Source organism: Enhydra lutris, unplaced genomic scaffold, assembly GCF_002288905.1.
Source record: "Enhydra lutris kenyoni isolate GAN:26980312 unplaced genomic scaffold, ASM228890v2 scaffoldscaffold42, whole genome shotgun sequence".
Lineage (NCBI taxonomy): Eukaryota > Metazoa > Chordata > Mammalia > Carnivora > Mustelidae > Enhydra > Enhydra lutris.
In genome coordinates, this window is record NW_019154126.1 from 16572350 (window position 1) to 16596420 (window position 24071).

General features: G+C 38.5%; 1 protein-coding gene across 13 annotated transcripts in view; it reads right to left on the reverse strand.

Annotated features, from left to right (window-relative positions):
• LOC111155563 (par-3 family cell polarity regulator) overlaps positions 1-24071 on the reverse strand; it is a 687032-nt gene that overhangs the window by 317862 nt on the left and 345099 nt on the right. For 10 of the 13 annotated variants that reach the window (XM_022515792.1, XM_022515789.1, XM_022515788.1 and 7 more), the window contains one exon: positions 16846-16977. The exons of 2 other annotated variants lie outside the window; for them this stretch is intronic. In XM_022515792.1, coding sequence (XP_022371500.1) covers positions 16846-16977 — 132 coding nt within the window. Of the gene's footprint in view, positions 1-16845; positions 16978-24071 lie in introns of those variants that run through there. One more of the 13 variants, XM_022515797.1, reaches the window with a different exon arrangement.

Consider the following 24071-nt stretch of genomic DNA (forward strand, 5'->3'; position numbering starts at 1 on the left):
GATGGAAAAGGGAGGCTGTCATAAAATTGACAGGTAGGAAGGTTAGAGCCCAGCCAACAGGACAAAAGGACCAAGCAAGAATACAGAGCCAGAGGCTCTCTGATTCAAACCATAAAGATGGGGTGGGCTGGGCGGGGTTGGGGGGGGGTAGAAAGAACAAAAACTAGTTTATTCTACATCAAACACACACACACACACACACACACACACACACAGTACTATGGAAAAATCAATGAAAACTTGTTAGCAGTGCAAAATGTTGTACCAAAGAAATTAAAAATAGTAGCCCAGTCTAAAAGTGGTTAAGAAAAAGAACACAGTAAATTACTTCTTTAGAAATCAAAGGATATATATGGAAATTTTCTTTTAGAAGATATAGTCTTAGTTTCTAGAATCAGAGTAAAATGCTTAAAAATGTAGTTTAATTTGTAAAAGTTCTAAATAAATTTGAAATACAAAATGTCATAAAAAATAATGCCTTTATATTTTAGAGCCAAAAAGAGTTACAGTGTAGAACCTAAAAAGACTATTAGTCTGAATGAGGAAGAAAAAAATCTATATATAAGTATATATGGCCAAATCTCAGAAGCTGAGAGACCAAACTTTTATACAGCATAAGCACTGGATAAAATATCCATAAATTCAAGTAACCGGAATATATTCATGAATTGAGGTTCTAGTTATGTTTACTTCACCTATTTGAATTTAAATAAAAGATCAACTTACACAAGAAGCATTATAGGTACAAGTAGATAACAATACTTACAAGTAAATAAAAATCTGCTATACCTACAGACATAATGCTTGTGCTTCTTCATAAAATACTGAGAAACACCTTATTTAAAGTGTTTACAGTCCTACTACAACCAGAAAAACATGCTAATGTGTATCTTGGCTACATTTTTTCTTATTGTCAATGGATTTTAACCATACATATAATTATATGAAAAGCATCACCACCTAATACATGTGGAAAATACAAAGAATACTGATTATATAGTTCAAAAATTTTTCAAATACAAAAAGCATAGTCTAAGATTTCTTACAGTGGAATAGACTGTTGTATGTAATTTTCTTATTATTCTACCTAACAAGGCTTTATATATAAAGATAAGAAGCAAGTTGAGTTCCTAATGATAGAACATGACTACTGAAAATTTATAGCAATCACTGGGACACGGTGAGTGGCAGAGAATAACAATAAATTCTGTATTAGGTTTTGATTAGCATGTTACATCATTAAAATAACATTTACTGCATACTGAGCTACATTATTTTACTGAAGTGCACCAGATAGGTTCTACTGCTTACTTTTTTTACAAATAAGAAAATTAAAACAGCAAAGAATCAAATCCATATGACCAAAGTCACACAGCTGAGGCAACAGAAATCTAAGTTTTCCTGGGTCCAGGGCATAAGCTGCAAACCACTATGGAACGGTCATTAAAACTTCTGAACAATTATACTCATAAGAGAGAGGGAATTTCCCCACAGTTGCCCACATAAGGAAACAGCCGCTCAGAGATGTCAGCCTAAGAGGGAATGAATTCTAAGCTTTCTGATTGTGGGCACACAACACCACTTGCTCACAGGGTTTTGCCCACAGAGGAAGCATCAGAACATCTTTTACTCGAAAGTACTGAAAACAGTATCCAAGTCACGTGTTAAAAACTGGTATTTTGTGGAAAGATCATTAACTGAAATAAATTATTTGGATTTCCTCAAAATTTTACCATACTCCCTTTTCCCCAGAGATACTTTTAGAACATTACTTTTCAATAAGTGGCCATTTCAATCCACGTTCTGCTATTCCAAGTAACTGAAGATTAAGAGGCTTATTCGATTTTCCATTTAAGAAGTATGAACTAGGATCCGATTTTGGTCTACTTGACTAATAGTCCCAGTCCCACCATTTCCATTTTCAAGCACAGCGATGTCTTACAGCAAGCACCCAAAGCACACATGATCAGAGACTAAGTTAATGACACAATATTGATTCAAGAGGTGGGGGGACATCTGACCAAAAGGATTGGAATATTTATTTGAAAGGAAGGAAGAGCAATCCAACAGAGTTCAAGATAGGCATGAGATCATGGTAGGAGATGAGGCCTAAAAAAGTTAAATTGGATTTTGGATTGCAGAGTACATAGAATACCAAGCTAATGAGTTTAATTTTAAATCAGAGTGCAGGAGGGAGTTCTGTCGTGCTTTTAAACTGGAGGGTGATGCAATATAAGTGGTGGTTTGAAAGATAATGCAAATAGGAATATGCAGAATTCACTAAAGAAGAAACAGATGGTAGAGGGAGATACATATTACATCACTCCGGTCAAGAGGAATATGGCTGGGATGAGAACAGGTGCTAAGAAAGTAGAAAGATATGCATGTATTCAAGAGTTAAGGTATAATATGGCATACCTGGCAACAGATAAAACATGAAGGAGAAGAACAAAATAAGTTTGGATTGTGGGAGATGCATGGCAAAATTATAAGGAATGAGAAGGTCATAGATAATTACAGAATTCTCTAGGTTTAGGAACTATGTGGAAATGAGCGACATGCAATTTCGCAGGGGGTGCAGGTCACTGGAGCATGCAGAGGCTGTGAAATACTGCATACCTAGATGAAGAGTCAGCTCCAGAATAAGGAGTTTCACCTCCATTGTCCTTTGGACTAGGGACCACATCCCCTCTGCTTGGGAAAAAGTATGAAGATAGTTCAAAGACATCCAGGAGAGAAGGAATCAGCCAGTATTCGTAGGTAAGCACAGGCTAGAGGGACAGGATCAGAAACTAAATGATCACACCAAGGAAAAGCTCATCTAGAGAAATGACCTGCATGTACAGAGGCAGAGCAAAAGACAGACATTTTTCTGTAAATAATACCAGTGAGCTTAGATACAGAATGTCAGAGAAGCCAAGGGCACGTCTTCTAGGGATATAACAGATTCAATGCGCTAGTTCAGCCACTTACGGACAGCAGGAGGAAATCTGCACGTGTACCTTAAGAAAACATTTTCAACCATCAATAAAAATTCCTTGTATATTTTATGACTTCCAGTATATTTAAGAAAATAAGACCCAGGATTCATCTTTTTATAATCCACAACAAAATTAGTTAAATAATAATGTATATGCTAATACAACATACTCTCTAGTCAAAAGTAAAATTTTAAAATTCAAATAGTCATTATCTTGAAGCATAGAAAATACCTCAAATCCCCGCTTAAGCCATGTTCAACGTTAGACAACTAAATTAGCAAAAAATTTTGAAACACAGCTCTATGGAAAAAATCTCTTTAAAATAACAAATACATTATTTTTATTTGAATTGAGACTTATTTTTCTTGGCCAACCTACAAAAGTATGTTTCTCCTTCTAAGAGTTCAGAACATTAATGCCAAAGTCTCAGCCAAAGGTTTATAGAAGTATTAGTGAATCGGGTCTGTTTATGATTAAAATACAAAGTTCTCAGGCAAATTAGTCCCTCTCCAGGGACCTAAAATATGAGTAAGTCCAAAAGCCTAGATTTCTGCTGATATAATCTAAGATCCTTTGCCCTCCCCTCAAACTTTCTCCAACTTAATCTGGAAGAGACTCATGAAAAGTAAAACATTCAATATGTGAAGAAAGATATACTATCTACGGAATGAGATATTCTTCATGCAAGTACTTGCTATAAAAATGTTTTAGGACAAGTACACTTTTAGATACACAAATTACAGGCAGATAGCTCCTTGTAATTATGAACACACTCAATATAAGGGTAGGGCGTGTGGATGCAAACGCCATGAAGATCTAACGCCACCTCATGCCTCCTGAGCAAGACCAGAAAGAAGCCCCGAGCCACAGAGAGGGGCCACGCTCTCACGGAGACAGACAGGAACACACAGGATTGTAACGACCCGTGGAAGTGCCAAGACGGAAACGGGTAAGAAAGCACTACACACACTTGACTTAGGTTTTGGCAGAGACTGGCATGTGGACCAGGGAATGCTGCAGGAAGTAAGGTGGCAGGAGAAGTGTCCCAAGCCGGGAGACACCCACGGCAAGCGCAGAACAGGACTTAGCGGGAGAACGGGGAGAGCCCGCCAGCCCGCACCCGGGACCTGCAATGCGCACACCGGGGAGGCGGCCAACCCGGGAGCAGATGCGAGCAGCAGCTCCACAGGTCAGCAGAGTAACACCAGGAAGACCTCATCACCAGCAAAATCTCCACATCAAAACTAGCCTTTACGGAGTGTTTATGGTGTGTTAGGTACTGCTTTAAAAGTTTTACATGAATTGTCTCATCCACGCCTCCTGATCTCTGAAATGTGTCTTACAAAGTTATGAAACCTGATCTGAGGCTTAAAAACTTCAGGAATTTTCTCAGGATAACACACGCTATGACATTCCAACCCAGGTCACTCTGACTTCCAGCAGCAACTTTTAACCACTTCATCCCTCGCCGATGCTGAGGATGGTGTTAAGCACGGCTCTTCCTGTCCCACCACCCTGATCTCAGTGGAGACAGGGGTGATGGGGTGACGGGGGGATGGCTGTGATGCTGTTGCAGGGAGAGAGTGGATGGCAGCCTGAACTTGGGAAGGAGACTGTGGGTGGAGAGGAATGGGTAAATTTCTGAGAGACATTTAGAAAGAGAATCTCCCGACAGGAGATACAGTGAAAAGAAATAGCAGAAGGAGGACTAATACTCAAAATGTCACAGGCTGGTCAACGATGCAAGCAACAAGACCCCAGGCTCTTTTCTTTAGGGAAAATAGCCTCAATAATAACCACCATATTCACAGAGCAACACATACTCATATTTACACAAGGCTTTTCTTGGAGAAAATTAGATTCTGTATTAATTTATGTCAACTATGGCATTTAATAAATCAGAACTTTATGTGTAAAAGATAGAAAAACCGACCTAAGTATCCAAACCCAACTGTCACAAATGGTGAAAGGCCTTTGGAACAGGGGAACACATTCCACCTTTCTAAACACTTGAATGTGATTTCACAAATTTCACATTTGGTATCTATAATAAAATATTTTACTGTGTGCATAGCCATTTCTGATCTACATATTGATGCTACAGATAAAAAATGTGACTAGGAAATCACTGCATTTATAGCTATCTCTGATACTTTCACTTGTAATTACAGAGGTCAACACCTTACCATCTCAACTTTCTAAACACCAGAGAGAGAGAAGTTCGGAAACAACAAGAATAATCTAAACCAGTTGCTTTGCAGAGTGAACTAGTAAGTACATCCATAAACAGAGACAATTCTAATCAACCAGGACACCCTCAAATACTCATCTAAACTATTAAATGGTAAAACAATGGGAGAAAGGAAGGAAGGAAGGTAGGAAGGAAGGAAGGAAGGAGGGATGGTTGAATGGATGGATGCCTGGTCCTAGTAAGTGAGAAAAGAGTAAGAGGATTTAAATTGTCAACAATCCCTCATTACTGGTGGGAATATAACTTGGCCCAACATCTACTGAGGTCACTTTGGAAATATCCATCAAAGTTACAAATATATATATTCTTGTATAAATCCACAAATATACTATTTCATCTTTAGGTATCTATCCAAGTAATACTCAATGCAAAACGGCTTATGTACAGACGTTATTCATTTTGTAACAGCAAGGACAGTAAACAATCCAAATGCTCATCATCAGCAGACAATGGCCCATCTAAACAAAGGAAAATTATTAAACTCTTTCAAAAGGAGACATTTTTTACGTTCTACCATGGAAAGTCTGCCAAGCCCTATTAAGCTAAATAAATAAATAAATAAATAAATGCACAGAACATGGTAGATGGTATTTACATAAGTATATGAAAAGAAGATAAATTTTTACATTTTCTCATAAAAGAATGGTAGTATTTGAAAGGATTCTCAAGAAACTAGTACCAGTGGTTACATATGAGGAGGGGAGCTAGCAAGTGGAAGGCAGCATTTTGCAGATTCATGTGAAATGTTTGATTTTGGAACTGAGCATATGATATTTGCAAAAATCAGTAACATTTTCTAAAAAGTAAAAAGAAAAAAATCACGTTATCAACGACATCCCCGTATAGTCTATGAGTTATACTGTCATCCAACATAACACGGAAGGTTCTAAACACTTGTCTCATTTAGATATCTAACAGGCCCTGGGGATAGGAAGGAATAAACAGGGACACCTCTCACCATTAACTCAAAAAAATTTAAATTCTCTACAAGCTTGTGTGGTGTCATCTTCTTGTCAGAATCAATCCCTTTAACTAAAAAACTTATACAGTTCCATCAGAAATAAAAGATATTTCTTCTGTCTTTGAAGATAATTTCTAAAACTCAATTTCATATCAAATATCTAATTCTATCAAATATTCATTTTATAAAGAGAGAAGCTTTACTCAGAGAAGTGAATGAACAAAATAATATCAAAAAGCTACAGACCAGGCATAATATGCTAATTAATGGCAGATCAGGATTCATCATATCTATATTTTATATATAGAATACATGAGTACCAAAACTCCATTTTTCCTGAAAAAAGAAAATTCATCTCTAAAAGAAAATAAAATTTTACCAGCTTGAGGTCCCAGAGTAATGGTATAATTCATAGTCATTCTAATGAAAATGAAAACCCTCAGAACTCTCTGGAGAAAAAAAATCTAAAACAGCAAAAAAACAGCTCTCAAATGAAATAAACCTACTCAGAAGAGAATACTAACCATATTACTTTCAACTGCCTATAAATTATTAAATATAATCAAATGGTTTGTTCAAGTATTATTTTTCCAATTAAGTGGAAACTGTATTTGTCACTTCAGTTATGAGCAAACTTACTATTTTCTGATAACTACAAATTTTTGGAACTATAACAAAACTGATGGCTATGCTGGGCCCATAACATAACAACATTCTGGGAAGCCCATTCTTTCTTGTGTCTCACTAAAGCTCACTGAAGTCACAGCAGCTCTTGGCCTCGATACCGTCACCTCCTCTACAAAGCTTTTACACACTCAGGTGGCTTCCCCGGGCTGCTGTGCTCAACTGTAGTCCAGCAGAAATCATCAGGACAACACAGACAGTCTGTTGGTAACAGACTGATAGCGTTCACCTTTTAACACTTAAATCCATGTTCAATTACAAGACATTCTCAGAGAAAGATCAACTCGGGCATAGGAAGCCTGTGCTCTCCCTCATATCATCAAGCTCTCTGAAGTGGGAACACTGCTTTACTTTCATTTCCCCCCCACCTCCTTGGTCCTTTAGTCTGAAACAATTTTCCAGTCTTTTTGCCATGAGCAGATGCTAAGTGACAAGCAATGATGAATCAAACATCAGTGACTCAGAAGTATGACTGTTTCTCAGGTTTCTGTAGGTATGTGTCTTATTTAACAGACTTTCTCTGCTTTATTTATAATCTGTAATTTTTAGTTCATAATTAGTGAAAATCACAAGATCATAAAATCTCGTCCACCTAACAAGGAATCTACCCATAATACAGGAAACCCGCAAAGTGAGGACATTTTGAACTTTTTCCTTTCAATTTATTGTAACACTTATTCACCTAAAAATTCATCGAGGCTTATTAAGAGCTCCAAGCAAAAGTAAACAAAACAGCTCCTGTGCCATTTCAGTGCCTGGAGACAGACATGAACATTATCAAGAACGGTGAGAGAGGGGCGCCTGGGTGGCTCAGTGGGTTAAAGCCTCTGCCTTCGGTTCAGGTCATGATCCCAGGGTCCTGGGATCGAGTCCCGCATGGGGATCTCTGCTCGGCAGGGAGCCTGCTTCCTCCTCTCTCTCTGCCTGCCTCTCTGCCTACTTGTGATCTCTGTCTGTCAAATAAATAAATAAAATCTTAAAAAAAAAAAAAAAAAAAGAACGGTGAGAGAGGAGGCGATAATGAAGGCAACGGGGACATCATCCTGTTTCAAAAATGGGGACTAGGAAAGGTCTCCTGAAGGAGAGGATGTGACCAACACATGAAAGGTAAGAAGGAACCAAATCTGTGAATTGGGAGGCGCAGCTAGCCAGGCAGAGGTGACAGGAAGACAGAGGCTTGTGGGGAGGGGGAGTTGTGAACTGATAGATCTAGTACAGACAGACATGCACACAGGACTGGGGAAACGGGAGTTGAAAAAAGAGGAAAGTCCTAAGACTGAGAAGGGATGGCAGACAGAGGAGAAGTGATGATGGTTAGCCTTTGAGAGGCCTGGGAAGCTTCTCCCAAGTTTGTAAAGGGTGGTGAGCACCCAAGGATACTACTAATCCTGCTTCTTTTTCTCAGGGGGCTGTGATGTTAAATCACAGGAGGGCCAGTTAATGGATTACTTCAGAGAATTAAAGGGATTATCCAAGGTACGAAGAGACATTGTGCCTCTCAAAGGGTTTACCTAGATTCCAATGGATATTGACATTGCAATTTTATCTTATAATTTGGGAAGTATGATATTTGCAGAAAAAGAGAAAAAAGTGCTCAGTTTTACAGTCTTACGAAGTCTGATTTACCAAAAATAAAAATATTTCCAAAGTTGTATGCATTTACTATTGAAGGGTATAAATAACACAAAACATGAAATGAAACCCAAAAGCCTATCCTAACTCCCCTTCCATAACACCAGTGGTATGTTATTAAACCTACATGTTTCTTTTCAGTACTTTTAATTTCTTTAGAATTTACTGGATATTAAAGAAAGCTCACAACAGCCTTTTTTCAGGCACACAGGCAGAGGGAAAAAAAGGATCACAGATTTACAACAGACCCAGTGAAAACACTATGGGGCACAGACATCAGTGGGGGGAAGAAGAACATAAAACCATTGGGCAAAATGGCTTAGCACTTTAAACAGCCCATTTTTCAGGACCATTTCAGATCCATGCTGAAGGTAACCAGAAAAAGCCTGTGTAGGACTGAATTTAAAAAAAAAAAAAAAAAAAAGAAGGAAAGAAAGAAAAAGAAAAAGACACAGGTACCTAAATCATAACATTCCAAAATTACAAATGGCTTTTGAGTGATTCTATTTGTATAGGCGGGTTTCAGGAAATGGCTAGTGAAAACAACATACCGTAAGCCGAAAATGTTAATGTAATTTCTTAACCAGTATTTTTTAAAGAGTAGCATTTCCACTGTTCACCGAACACAGAAATAAAGAACAAATTTTCAAAAGCAAATGACATACAGATTGGTGGGAATAAAGAGAGAGTATAAAGCGTGCATTCTTTTCATCGTCATAGTTAATCGCACAGCTCACAACAAAAATCTTTAAGACTGCCTGCGATGAAAATATGAAAAGGCACCTGAGGGTCATAGCTAAAAATGAAAATGCATCTTTATCCACAGTGCATGCTCTAAACGTCTCGTTCTTGCAGCTGTATTCACAGGCAAGAAAATCATCAGCTACTAACAGATGCCCCGTGAAGGTTAATCCACATACCACGAAGATTTTTTCACTGGGTAGAATTTCTGTCTCACTTCCCTGCTGCTTGTGGGCTTTTAGCTCCATAGGCCAAACAAGCAATAAACAGGGCCAGTCATAAAGGACCAGGAGAATTGACGAGGACCCCCTAAACTGCACAACCCACTCCAAAAGCCGGTGAGTCGAATGGTGGCTCCTTGACTCCACTCACATCACAGAGGAACCCAGATGCTTAGCCAGTGGCCAAGCAGAAGCCCTCGTAAGACACTTGGCATTCTTAAATGCTATTCTTAAGATTTAATCGCATTTAAGCCACGCAGGCTTGCCAAAAACAAAAGGGACATAAAAAATGGACACAGACACAGAGATTAACGCTAATGTCATTTTTGTGTCAGATTATGTTCTTCAGAAAAGAACCAGAGATGATTTAAAAAGATTAAAGTTTATTCTAATTCTGATAAGATGCCACAGAAGCAAGAATCCAATTCAGAAAGGATGATGAGGGCAGTAGAAGCACACCAGGGAAGAAAAAACGAACCAGCCCCGCATACCAAATGGCACCTCCAATATGCAAGGAGAAGAGAACATGTAAGAAAATAAAAGAGGTCCTCCATCCTAGCGGGAGCTGCGGAGGTGTCTCCAGTAAGTCTATCCTCCCCTAAAATAAAGAGAGCAGAGAAAGCAGCATCATCACGGACAAGTGTCTCTAAGACACCAGAACCTGGATCTGCACTTCACATCTTCTAGATCACTTAATCCTCACACACAATGTCACTATCTGCTGAATCGGTATTATTGTCCCCATTTTGTACACAGTGCAAATGACGTCTGCAGGGTTTATACCTAGATAAGGCCACACAACTGGTGAGTTATGGGTCAGACAAAAGGACCCACTCATGGGAAAGACAGGTTTCCAGTCCCACACACACTGCAGGCTCATGCTGTCTTTTTGCCACCAAATAGAAGGAAGGGTAAAATGCTTCTTGTTGCCCTGATGGAAGAGCCTCCCAAGCGGCCCTGTAGTGGCTGGCAAGGCTCCTCAGGAAATTACCACGTCCTCACGAACGACTAGCAGGGTCCCTATGCTCTAGTCCCCTTCTTCTGCCTGATGCTTCCTATTCCCAGTTCTCCGATAATAAAAGTAGAAAACATGTAGGGCTGGTGGAAAAGAATACGGCACAGACATACAGGATGCATGCGTGGTATTCGAAAACACAAATAATTTTAAGATGTGTATTACAATAGTCATCTTATTAGAGCACAACAAAATCTACTGGCATTAATATATCCAGGTGACATGAAAATTCTTTTCAAAGGTTGTTGTGGTTTTATTTTTAATGTTACTGGGATTATAAAAGATTTCTGCTTAAAGAAAATCTCTGGCATTTTGTAATGAAAACTAAATTTAATTTTAAAACAATCTTGATGTTTTTAGTTTCTATATGGGCTCTTGCTGAGGTAAAACACAATAATGTTTGCTTCTGCCCAAGTTCAGAAAAAGTTTGCCAGTTAGGAACTAATATGAATAAATCCTCTTCCTTTTAACAGAAAACAGAATTTTAGGATTTGGAGGCAGAGGGTTTTGATTATTTTTATCCAGATAACCCTAACAGTCATTTGGCTTCCCAGTGTTCACGGGCTAAGGAATTAAAGCATAAACAAACACGCGCATCCCAGGTACCATTTGGCAGCCCCAGATCCTAACCTTATGTCCCATTAATGAGGCAGATGCCATGAGGCCTGGCCTCTGCCCACATCAGAATTTCTGTAGCCCTTCCATGTCTTAACAAGATGACCCCGTGGTCAGTTCACTGACTGGTCTGCAGCTGTTGTAATCAGATTGCTAAGGAAGCTATCTCCTAACTTTGTAATTTAAAAAGTATGATCATTTCCTATTCGGAAACTGACCACTTACGTCATCTGGATGGTTCTAGGTGTCAGTGAAATGAGGCTGGGTTTGTTTTGTTTTTCCACTTAGAAAAGGCTTTTAAATACTTGGGAAAGGAAAAGGATCTCCCAGAGGAAGGCAGGTCAGAGGAAAAAACCAATCTCAATGAGTGGTATGGAAACAGGACCTGATCATCCTGGACCCCCATCGTCCTATCACTACAAGGTAAAACAGGCAACACCCAATAAATACCACAATTACTTATCACTTGGCTTACTTATTCTTTTTTAAACCATTTCCATATAAAATCTGGATAAGCTTAAAAATGTTTTTTCACTACAGTATGTTTAACACATCCAAAATAGTCTCTAATTTTTAAAATTTATTGTTGCCCCAGATCTTCAAAGATTTGGACTTAACCAAATTATAACGAAAGCAAAAATGAAATCCTGTCACAGAATCTTAACCTTTTCCATGACATGTGAAATGTATTCATCGTGTATCACGTGAATAGTTATAAAGCATAAATATTTTCGCAAATAAAAGTAAAAGAGATTCAGAAATTAATATCAGTATTAAAAAGTATCAGAATAAGCCAGTTGCAGAAGTCTTTTTTAAGAAGAGGACAAATGGAAGAAATTTATTCTCAAGCATCATTTTGTTTCAATATGATTTCCACTGAGAAGCACCTGGCTGGCTCAGTCTGTAGAGCATACAGACTCTTGATCTCAGGGTTGTGAGTTCAAGACCCACACTGAGTGTGAGCTAATTTAATAATTAATTAATTAATTAAAATTTAGAAATACGAAGAAATGTGCCTTCTATTTAACATTCAGATATTTTCCACTTCTAATATTTAGGACCTGACTCGGGCTAATGTAAAAACAGACATTATCCCTATATTAGCCATCTTCATCTCAGAAGGCATAAATAGCGGAAGTCAGGAACATTCCGCACCACATGAAAAAATTTGAAGCAGAAACATCATGACTGCAGACAGTGACAAAAGTTCATAAAATGGGGATGCCTGGGTGGCTCAGTCATTAAGGATCTGCCTTTGGCTCAGGTCATGATCCCAGGATCCTGGGATCGAGTCCCCCATCAGGCTCCTTGCTCAGCAGGGAGCCTGCTTCTCTCCTTCCCTCTGCCTGCCACCCTTCCTGCTTGTGCTCTCCCTCTCTGCCTGTCAAATAAATAAATAAAATCTTTTTAAAAAAAAAAAAAGTTCATAAAAGAAGAAGAAAAGGCACTGTCATTATTCCTTAAACTCACAGCTGTGAGACAACACCAAACACTGGGGACCAGAAGGCCAGGGGACAAAGGTGAGGACAGCGCACATCCACTGTCACACTTGAACTGTGCCATCACCGAGAATTTAAGGTAGTTTTCCTCACAGTGTGCCTCTCCCAGTATAATCTGCCAATTAGACAAAGTTTTTGCCTGATGGAAAAAAAACCCTAAAACATGGATTTTTCTCTAAAGGTCAGGGCAGTCATTCCCCTATAAGAGCTTAAGTGGGGGCTGGAATGTGCCTTGCACCTCCTGGCTATTTCTGTTAATTGGGTTCAGGCCTATTCACCAAGTCAAGGTAGTGAAAATGGCAGGCTCCCAATTAGCTTAAATTTCCCTGAAGGTCCCTCTACTTTCAGGCCTTAAATTCCTCCAATAACATATTGTAAAGTTCCTGCCTCCCCTTTTGTGGAATTTATTAGTTGCAATAAACTGTAGGGACATAAGAACAAAGTCAGCTTATGATCTATTATCTACCAATATTAAATTATAGTCTACACAGAGTCAGGGAAATGGTGATGGTTAAAAGGAATTCAGATTTCTTAAAGCATTGCCACACATCAAAACCAAGACTTTTGCTGATTTTTTTTGTTGTTGTTTCCTGGGTCTCAGAGTCAGAATTTCAGAAGCATGAAAACTTTTCAAGGCAATACAACAAACCATTTAGTATTGAATTCTTCGTGCCTCCTCTGAGAGCTCAGAAAAAGGAAGTCACAAGAAAAAGATGCTCTTTGAAAGATACACAGTCCTCTACCTTCTGAGAGGACCCCGATGTAGGATTCAGCTACAGGCTATTCTGAGCAAGAATTAGTCACCGAGCGGCAGGACTTGTATTTCGAAAATCATGTTGAGCTTGAGCCCAAGTGCTTCCTGGTACAAAGTTCTAATGAGATACATCCCCTGCCTTTGATGATATGAGTGTGTACCTTGTGAATATTCTAAGAGAGGGAAAGAGTCACTATCCCCTTATAGGGGACCAACCCGCCAAAGAAGCGCAAGCCACCTTCGGCTTCCGGAGATGCCTACAAGCTCAGTGCTTGCTCTAACACACTCTCTTGTCCTTTTCATTCCTGCTGTTTATTCCCACCGGCAAAACTGGTGCGGTATAATTGCCTTCAAGAAGCAGAGATAATGAGATGAGCTATCTTGCAGGAAATAGAGCAAAAACAAAGCCACCGAAGGCATATAAAATCTAGAACTCTGTTGACCTCTTCAGTCCAGATGGCGTAACTCACGGAACACAGTTCTGCCCTGGTGATCCCAAACGGTAAAGGCAGGGGGGTGATTTTTTGTTTTTTACCATATAAAACATTATTTGTATCTATGTGATGCTCGTCTGTTGTTACATTTTTAATGGCAAAAACTAAGGAGGAAAAAAAGCCACAGAAGAGCCATTAGGCCCTTATAGTCAGATGACTCATGGGAAACAGTTAAAAGAATAAATGCACAATTAAATGAGAGTGTCTGGACCAGATTTACAGGATCCCCAACATAACTTCTCTTCTGCCCAAACAATTGTGCCTACTTTTAGGCAAAGTTTTAATACAGATTTTGTGTTGTTTTTGCTGTTCTTGTTAAGTAAATTTCAGTTTGGTTAATTATCCTGCTGATGTGAAATCATCAAATGTAGTGAATGGATCATCATTTTTTAAACTTAAGCCAAGGAAGATGTTTTCAGGCTCAGGAATCAATTAACTAATGCCATTTACATTAGACTACGTAAACCAAGGAAGTACTTATTTTTTAAAAACCTGCTTATCATGGAATAAATGCTTTAAATAACTTCAGCAGAAGCAAATCAAGGCTGAGTCTCTTGGAAAGGAAAAAAAAAAAAGTATGTGGCTTCTCAATGCAATTCCTTTTGTGTAAAAAAGCTATTTTATACCAAAACTACAAAGAAAAACTATACGACCTCCTTAAAAGCACATCTACAACCACAAAAGTTACAAAAAAGAAAGTGTATTTTTAGGATACAATTAAATATATCATACTTTGGAAACTCTGGACTGCCAATTTTTCCTCCTAATCTTGTAATAACAATAATCATATCTAGCAGAGTTAGCTAATCGTACTTCCCCCCCTTGCTTTAACAGAACCCTGTGTTCAGTGATGAGCAGCTGTGTTCCAGGGAAGACAAACCACCACACCCACACCCCTAGCTCCAGGAGATCAAGCTCAACCAGCCTAAACCAACAACTCCCTTTGACAGACTGGCAGGCAAGTCACACAACACGGTATGAAGGGCACCTGTCGGGGGCGGGCGGCGGGGGGGTCTTGTGAGAAACATTATCCGCTTTCAAGACTAGCCCTGCAGAAGATGAAGGCACGATTCCTCTTCTTCTGTGCCAAGCCGTGATGTCCAAGGCTCTGATAACTTGGGGCACACAGCCACGGAGGCCCTGTGTTGGGCTCCCAGCAAACGGAGGGTCTGGATCCTCAGTGAGGTCTGCTGGGCTGTGGCCGCCACCACCAATCGTCCCTCCCTCCAGATATCTTGTCAAATGGGTAAGGAGTACCTTCTTCTTCCACAATCTAGAATTTCTGTTCGTGGCAGCCAATTTTTTTTTCTAACAAATATACTAAGATACACAGTTTTCCTAGGTACCATGCATGATTCTACTAACCCCTTGGCAGGCATCCCATCACTGGACAGAGTTACTGTAGGAGCAGGTTCTGTGCAGCCAGTCTGACTACAGGCCCATGCTAAACTAACTCTTCAAAATATTCACTTCAAGGGGCGCCTGGGTGGCTCAGTGGGTTAAAGCCTCTGCCTTCGGCTCAGGTCATGATCCCAGGGTCCTGGGATCGAGCCCCACATCGGGCTCTCTGCTCGGCGGGGAGCCTGCTTCCTCCAATCTCTCTGCCTACTTGTGATTTCTGTCTGTCAAATAAATAAATAAAAATCTTTAAAAAAAAATATTCACTTCGAAATGGTAATAATACCACCAAAGAGTTTAAAATCTGCATTATTTTGAGAAAATGTTTTTCCTAGGTAGGACTCCATGGTTTTTTTATCATTTAAAATTATTTCCATCACACAATGCTCTAATGTATTCTAACATTTATGATATGATAAAAATCAGTATGTTTGTGATAGCATCCATGGTATCAAAGGCAAACTGTCCTTTTTTATTGTTTCATATTCTAACACCCCCAACACACAAAATTGTTTTAGGAGGTTTATGCTATAAAACACAAACTAAGATGAATTAAGTAAAACATTTAGGATTTCTTTTCACTGACATCATGAATCTAAACTGAAAAACAACTATTCCAATACCCAGGCAATAGAATTGTTGATAATTTTAGAAATTACCGGTACAGGAAACAAAAACATTCTCTGAGTACACTCGTTAACCTTCCATTTTAAATGAGCTTTTTAAAGAAAATAAGTGACAAAGTAAGGAGAGAAGTGTGTTTTTAATACAAAAACTGTTTAAAACTACAAAGAAAATCCTAGAATTTCCACTACAAAGAAAACACTGTGACTAACAATAAACAATTCAGACTTTAAACAACACCACTGGAAGAATTTGTTTTTTATATATCAAAACTTACCAAATAAATCCTTAGTCTTCATGCAGTGAAGGCTTCTCTACCAGTGACGTAACAAGTTTGCAAACAGTTGTTTTTCCCAGGACACAAACCAGTTACTTACACTGAGTGGTAAACGATTCTGATTTCATGAATGGTAGATGGCCAACCCTGTGGAGTAAACTAAGCACCTCTAAAAACTTACAAACCTCTAACAGTTCCTCAACATTTATGAAAGGGAAAGTCCCCAAACCCGACAAAATCAGGTAAATTCTGAAATAACACTATCGCATGGATTTCTCCTGCAGAGTGAAGTCAGGTAAGATAGAACATTATAATTTGCCTCTTCAGGTCCTCTGACTTGATCCCCATCAATAGAGAGAAGAACCTATAAGTGGTCTTGAAAGTCTACTCATAAACTGTACTGTTCACTGCCAAATGTCCAAATGTCTGTGCCTTGGCAACGTAACAAGCTCTTAAGGCAGGATACTCCAGAATCCACAGCAAATATTCATAACCGCTTATGAAAAACCTTTGATCTGGGACCGCCGCAGAAACTGTCTGTACTCGTATTAGACAAACTGACAGAAAGCCTGGTACTTACCTGAAGTCTGTTAGAATAATTGACCTTTAATCATCACAGTGATGGAGAGAAACATCTTTCAGGGTATGAGCTAGGAAGTTACACCAATGACACGTGTAGAAGGATTAATTTATGTTACCTGTTCTTGCTTCTCCAGCCACCTGTCCACCATTGGGTGACTGGCACTCAGAGATGAGCGAGCATTGTCTCTCTGAAACTGGTGAGACCAGTTACTAGCATCCCGTGGAAGGCTTCTATAGTTTTCATCTTTCTATTCAAAAAGAAACAAAAAGGTGTCTTTTAAAAAAACAGACCTTGCAAATGAACGATGCGCTTGGTCTTTCAAAAGTAGCAGAAAAATGACTTTGCAGACTTAAAATATTTTCCCCAAATCTATACAAAATAGCTAACTGAGGACATTTCACCCAGATTAGGCCTCATGAATGCAGTCATCCATCCAGGGGAAGGGGGTATAATGACTAGAGCTGGAAGGCAGCCACACACATATGAGTACAGGAGACGAAACCATTTTCCCTGCACTCCCTCCCAAATCGATCTCCGCAGGCCAGTTACATGCACCAGAAAACGAAAAGTATTTCTCTACAAGACTGTTGTTCTCTCTCAATCATGGGATGTTCTCTTTTCCTCTTTTTTCTAGTCTTATAATAATATTGTGAGATATTTTCTATAATTTACCAAAAATGTTTAAAATAAGAAAGATTAAGGAATTTGCTCTTTATTTACATCTTTATAGTTGTGTGATTTGGGGCAAGAGACTTAAGATCCTCTAGAATGTTCTGTTAGCTACTTCATGGGTTAGTTGAAGCATTAATTCAAATATCAAATAAAGAAAAAAATTAATCTATCCCAATACATGGTACATAATAGATACATAACTGCTCGCCCCAACATGCTTATGGCAAGTGAAGTCTTTACATAAAAACCTAGTTAGTTGATAAAAATTTATTTAGTATGTTCCAAAGCAGGTGCCTGGGTGGCTCAGTTGCTTAAGCAAGTTTGCCTTCGGCTCAGGTCATGATCCCAGGGTCCTGAGATCGAGCCCCGTGTTGGGTTCCCTGCTCTAAAGGGAGTCTACTTCTCTGTCTATCTACTTCTCCTTCTACTCATTCTCCAATCTCTTTCTCAAAGAAATAAATAAAACCTTTTAAAAAGAAATACATCCTGGGGAGCCTGGGTGGCTCAGTGGGTTAAAGCCTCTGCCTTCGGCTCCGGTCATGATCCCGGGGTCCTAGGATCGAGCTCCACATCGGGCTCTCCACTCAGCAGGGAGCCTGCTTCTCTTCCTCTCTCTCTGCCTGCCTCTCTGCCTACTTATGATCTCTAGCTGTCAAATAAATAAATAAAATCTTTTAAAAAAAAATACATCCCAAAGCCATCAAATGTTACTGGATATTTCTTTGAAATAATAACATACAACAATCTGCTTTGGTTTTTGGGCTGCAAACCTAATTTTAATGTCCTGAAGAGAAATGAGAAGGCTAGGATAAGGCAGAGAAGTCAAACATTCTAGCTCAACACATAAATCTAAATATTTTCTACAAGGACAAATTTAAAATGTTACCCTCACTTCAACCCACTGACATCAGTTCCCCACTTAAGTGAAGGACCAAAACATTCTCCTTAATAACTTTGTTAAGGATAATCCGGCTGTATACATTATACACATGACTGCTTCTTATTCTTCAATTCTTAAACCATCTGAGCAGCAAATACAGAGAAACAAAAAAGTATCATGTAATAGGTTTGCATTGCACAGACCGTAGCAATAGACCAAGATTCTGTTTTCTGCTCCTTCATGAATTCCATCAGAGAGAAAAAAGCTTCAAAATGAATCGCTAGTCCTGAACCTATGCCACTATTGTGGTGCACAGAAAATATTTTTAGATCTGTAAATATTTATCAGTATAAACTTCAGTATGAAACTTAGAAAGTTTTCTTCTTAGTATACCTAGATAATAAACTAAAACCTCGACAGAATTAAACATTAGCAGCAAATATTTTTACTAGGAAACCTCTACACATGTCCAATTACCGCAGCTCAAGAAAGGTGTTAACAGAGCACATAACCTCCAGCACAAGGAAAACACTAAGATTACGATGCTTCTCCACACCCAGGAATTAGGGACTGAGCTTGGTTGCAGGAACATGGAAATGGGAACATAAGCAAAGGACACAGACAAAGGAAAAGAATAAAGCAACAGAAGAAACCAAAGCCCACTGTATCTCAAAATACTAGGAGCTCTGCCTTAAAACTGCTGCGTGGTAACTTGAGAACAAAGCAAAATGAGCTGACTTACTGCCAAGAAATTCAAATTAGTCATAAAGGGTAGATAAATGTATTAAGGGCAGAATCTTCAATGTCCATGAAGGGAGGAAGGACTGGGAGCGCGGAGAGACACAAGTACAGTTTTTATGCCACGATCTTGGGGCTGCTCCCAGTGAATGAGGATATGGCTTCTCTATTCATTTTCCACCATTAGAGGTTATTACTGCATCAACTCTACTTTGAAAAATGAATAACAGAACACAAGGTATTAAAAATCTATTCTGCCTTTTCACCAGAACTGTATTTCCGGGAAACCGACAGTGCCAGTCGATGAGGGGAAGCTCGTCTTTTCAGAAGAACGCCACGTAGAGCCAACAGAATAATGAAGAGATTTAGAAAAATCACCGCCTTCAGCTCCTAATGAAATAACTCATTCAGGCAAAGATAACCAACGGACATTGGAACTGTTAGTGAAGAGTGGACAGTGAGCTGGGTGTTCAGACAGGGACGAAATACAACTTACGAAGGGAAAAGCGGATCTTGAAAATGAAGAGACCAGAAGACACAAAATGCTCACTTTCCTTGGTATCTACAAATCCAGGCTGTGAGTGGTACGTTCTCTTGATTCCTTTTAAATCTCCACCATTCTTTTTCTTGCCTGCAATGGCCCTTAATAGCTTATCTATGGCCTACGGCCTGCTCACTCCTGTCTCCTCAGCCAACTCCTCCCTCCTGACAACTTCTAGGCACTGAATTCAGGATCTAAATTTCCAATCGGCCATCCCCCAAAATACCTCCAAATCAACAGATCCAAAATGAAACTCGCTTACTCTATCAATTCCGGTGCCCTCCTGAAAAACAACCGTCATGCTCTGTACCTCTTTCGACCCAATCTCTCATCTGAAGCCAGTACAGCAGCCTTCGAACCCGAGGCTGACCCCAGCCTTAACCTCTCCAGCAATGTTCTCTGCCACCTCCCACAGACGACTGTACTAAAATGTGCACTGGAGGGGCGCCTGGAGGCTCAGTCGTGAACCATCTGCCTTAGACTTGGGTCATGATCCCAGGGTTCTTGGATCGAGCCCCACATCGGGCTCCCTGCTAGGCAGGAAGCTTGCTTTCCCACGCCCACTCCCCCTGCTTGTGTTCCTCTCTTCACTGTCTCTCTGTCAAATATATAACTAAAATCTTAAAAAAAAAAAAAAAAAAAAAAAAAAGAAGAAGAAGAAGAAGAAGAAGTACGCTGGAGCACATCACCCGTGGGGCAGACACCGCAGCTAACCCGGAGGAACCTGCACACAATCACACTCAACGTGCCACACGCCTCTTCGCCTTCACTTAAGCTCTTTTGGAGCCTAGACTCCAACACCATTTCTTCTCGTAAGATCATTTCCCATGTTTCAACACCCGATGCAATCGCTACTTTCTCTAAGAAAGATTCTCAGACTTTCAACAGACATCAGCATGTCATGATTTTTGTTACCACTATCTTCTAATTTTACTTCTAATTATAGTTCTGACTTATAATTTAGTTAACTTTTTAAATTGCTATTTCCACTATTCCAGCAAAACCGAGGGAGAAGATCACCATTCACCTCTAAACTCAAGCACTTAGCTCAGTGGCCTATACCAACATGGAGGGTTTTTTCTTCAATATGTATTGTATTTCCTATTTTCACATGGTTCAGATGCCCAGAATTTTTAAAGAACACTTCTATAAGTTGTTTTAAAAATTAACAAGGGAATGCTTTCAAAAGGCATCATGATAAGCATCAGTGAAATGCATTTTCACTAAAATATAATGATTGTACTTTCAGATTTATATAAGATGTGTAACTTTGTTTTATGCCTATTTCAATTTAATGTCACACCTACAATATACAGTGTCTGTGGATAATGTGATTACTTCCAAATGCATCTAAAAAGCAGTGTGACATTTCTCCATTTTCATCAATTATGACATGTAATTCATGTTTCAGGCCATCACAAAGTAATCAGATTAAAGGAGATAAGAGCTATAGATTTTAAAAAAAAACCTGTCCTCTTGAACTCCACCCAAAAAATTCAATTTTATATTTACAGAATCAACTTTGAGTAGTTAATGGGTAACAAAAATAAAATTAACCCCTCATACCAAAAAAGTTTTCCTAATTCAATATTGTTATGGTAATGTCAATAATAAATTCATGCATTAATTTATAATGTATGAGAAGCCCAGCTGAAGTAATCTTAGTCACTGTCAAGAAAGCGAAGAATTTCTAAAATGTATTAGGAATCACTATGCTTATATACTTTAGTTTGTGGACAGCATCATGCAGGTACTACTCGCATTGCACTCATGTTCTTCTTTGCAATCCTGAGCTTGATCCAAAGTTCATACGAAGACTGGAGTCCTATAAAGTTGTGATTCTGTATTTATGAGTATATCAGCAAACACCATAACATGCAATATGATTTCTCCTTTACAATACATGCTTGGATATTCAAGATTTCCAATTGAAATGTATAAAGTACATACTATTTTTAACTTAGAAATATTTATTTTGGTGTAAATGATTTTAGAAACATAGTAGTCTTAAATTTGGTGATCTGAAGGGGCACCTGCAACCCAATATTTACACAGCGATGTCCACAACAGCCAAACTATGGAAAGAGCCCAGATGTCCACCAAAAGATAAATGGATAAAGATGATGTGGGTGTGGGTGGTGAGTGAGTGTGTGTGTGTGTGTGTGTGTGTGTGTGTGTGTGTGTAATAATGGAATATTACTAAGCCATCAAGAAGGAAATCTCGCCATTTGCAACAACATGGATGGAACTGGAAGGTATTATGACAAGCGAGATAAGTCAATCAGAAAAAGAAAATTATCATATGATCTCACTTATAGGGGGAATTTAAGAAACATAACAAAGGATCATAGGGGAAAGAGAGGAAAAAATAAAATGATGAAATCAGAGAGGGAAATAAAGCGTAAGAGACTCTTAATCATAGGAAACAAACTGGAGGGGAGGGAGGTGGGGGGGAGGGGTAACTGGGTGACAGACATTAAGCAGGACATGTGATGTAATGAGCACTGGGTATTATATGACTGATGAATCACTAACCTCCACCTCTGAAACCAATAATATATCATATGTTAATTAACTTAATTTAAATGAAAAAATTTTTTTAAAAATAAATAAATGCCATATCCTCTAGCAAACTCAACTACATTGTAAGCTTTGGAGAAAGGACCATCTTCCTACCCCTATCCATGATGTCCTGCACTGAGCCTTTTAGAAAGTAGGTACCCAGCAAATATTTAATGTACTTAATAGAATAAGAAGCTATGAGAGATCATAATAATAAACACAAAAAAGAATTCTTAAAAAAATACAAACTCATTATAAGCACTGCACTGACATTGAAATATCTGAACTCCAAAAGATCTGATGAGCATTTCTCAAAACATTCCCAAACTCACTGATTCTGATTAGCAATGAACCTAAACTTATTACCTATGTGAACTTTGAGTAGGAGTGCCTGATAGGACATATTGATAAACATACTGCTTTTTTTCTTCCAAATTATATATGTTAATTTATTTTTGAAAAGAATTTTCTGTTAGTTCATTTGTGAGTTTGCATTCCTATGTTCCCATTTTTTAAATAAGAAATAAAAGTTAAAAAAATTTTAAAGATGAAGTATGAAGGCATTTCCTTCATTTGTTTTTGAAAGAAAGGAATGTCTGTAGATGTATAAACAACAATGACCAAAAAAAGGTAGTCTTAATATATCTATGCAGATTATCTACATTTTTAATGGATCAGACTATCATCAGCTACAAAAAAAGTGAACATTTTTAAGTTAAATGTATTTTAAAAACCTATACTTTCTAACCTAAAGAAAAAAAAAACAAGCCAACAAAAATCTTTGCCATTAATATTTTTGTAACAAGTCAGAGCTGCATTTATTTAAAAAAAATAAAAAAAACTGGAGAATGTGACTTTAAATCTATTTCATTCTATGATCAAATTAATGCCTCCGTTCTGTATACTGGTAAACTTCCAAGTAAAAACAGAAATCTTTTTCATTAGACTTACAAAAATCTGTCAGTAGTACCAATATGCAAAATCCAAAAGATTATTAAATTTGCTAATGAGAAGAAATAATCTATTATAGTAAAGCCACTACTACTTTATCTAACAATTTTTATAAGAAAAATACCATAAGGAATTACTCTTTTATTTTTTAATTACAATTTTAATCCTTCACTCATGAGGCTGTCCCAAACAGCCATTCAGCTTTGCTTTCCCTCTTGCCAGAAAAAAACAGATGTTCCTGCTGTGATCAGGGATTTTCCTTATCATCTAAATGTACTGCCATATCATCAGGTGTCAAAAAGCCACCCAGGCTGAGAAATGCATATTAATTTTCTGCTCCCTGGTAGCAGTACCCTAGTTATGCAGTAAATCTCTTTCAGGATAGGGAAAGTAACTGTCCTCTCTCCCCCATCACTCTTCCCCAAGCCAATTACAATTCAATAAAAAGAAACCACACAGAACCCACCCAGTGCCTTGGGATAGGAGCTTATTCCTTTCATACTAAGCTGAAACTCCAAAGCTTTATCTCTCAGAAACAGCTACATAGCTGATGGTCAGATTCCTTGGCAAGCCTACATCCTTATGTTGCAGAAATATAGGAATATTTCATGAACGTTACAGAAGTACCAGATATTTCTATGTTAGTTTAATAAACCCAACTACAGCTCTACTTTTTTTCAATGCAAAAATTCCAAACACCTTTTTTTTTTTTAAAGATTTAATTTATTTATTTGACAGAGAGAGATCACAGTAGACAGAGGCAGGCAGAGAGAGAGAGAGAGGGAAGTAGGTTCCCTGCTGAGCAGAGAGCCCGATGCGGGACTCGATCCCAGGACCCTGGGATCATGACCTGAGCCGAAGGCAGTGGCTTAACCCACTGAGCCACCCAGGCACCCTCCAAACACCTTTTTAAAAACCATTAGGAATTGTGTCATTTTGACATACTGAACGTTCAGTGCAAATAAATTTAACTTTTGTACCCTCTATAGAAGCATCC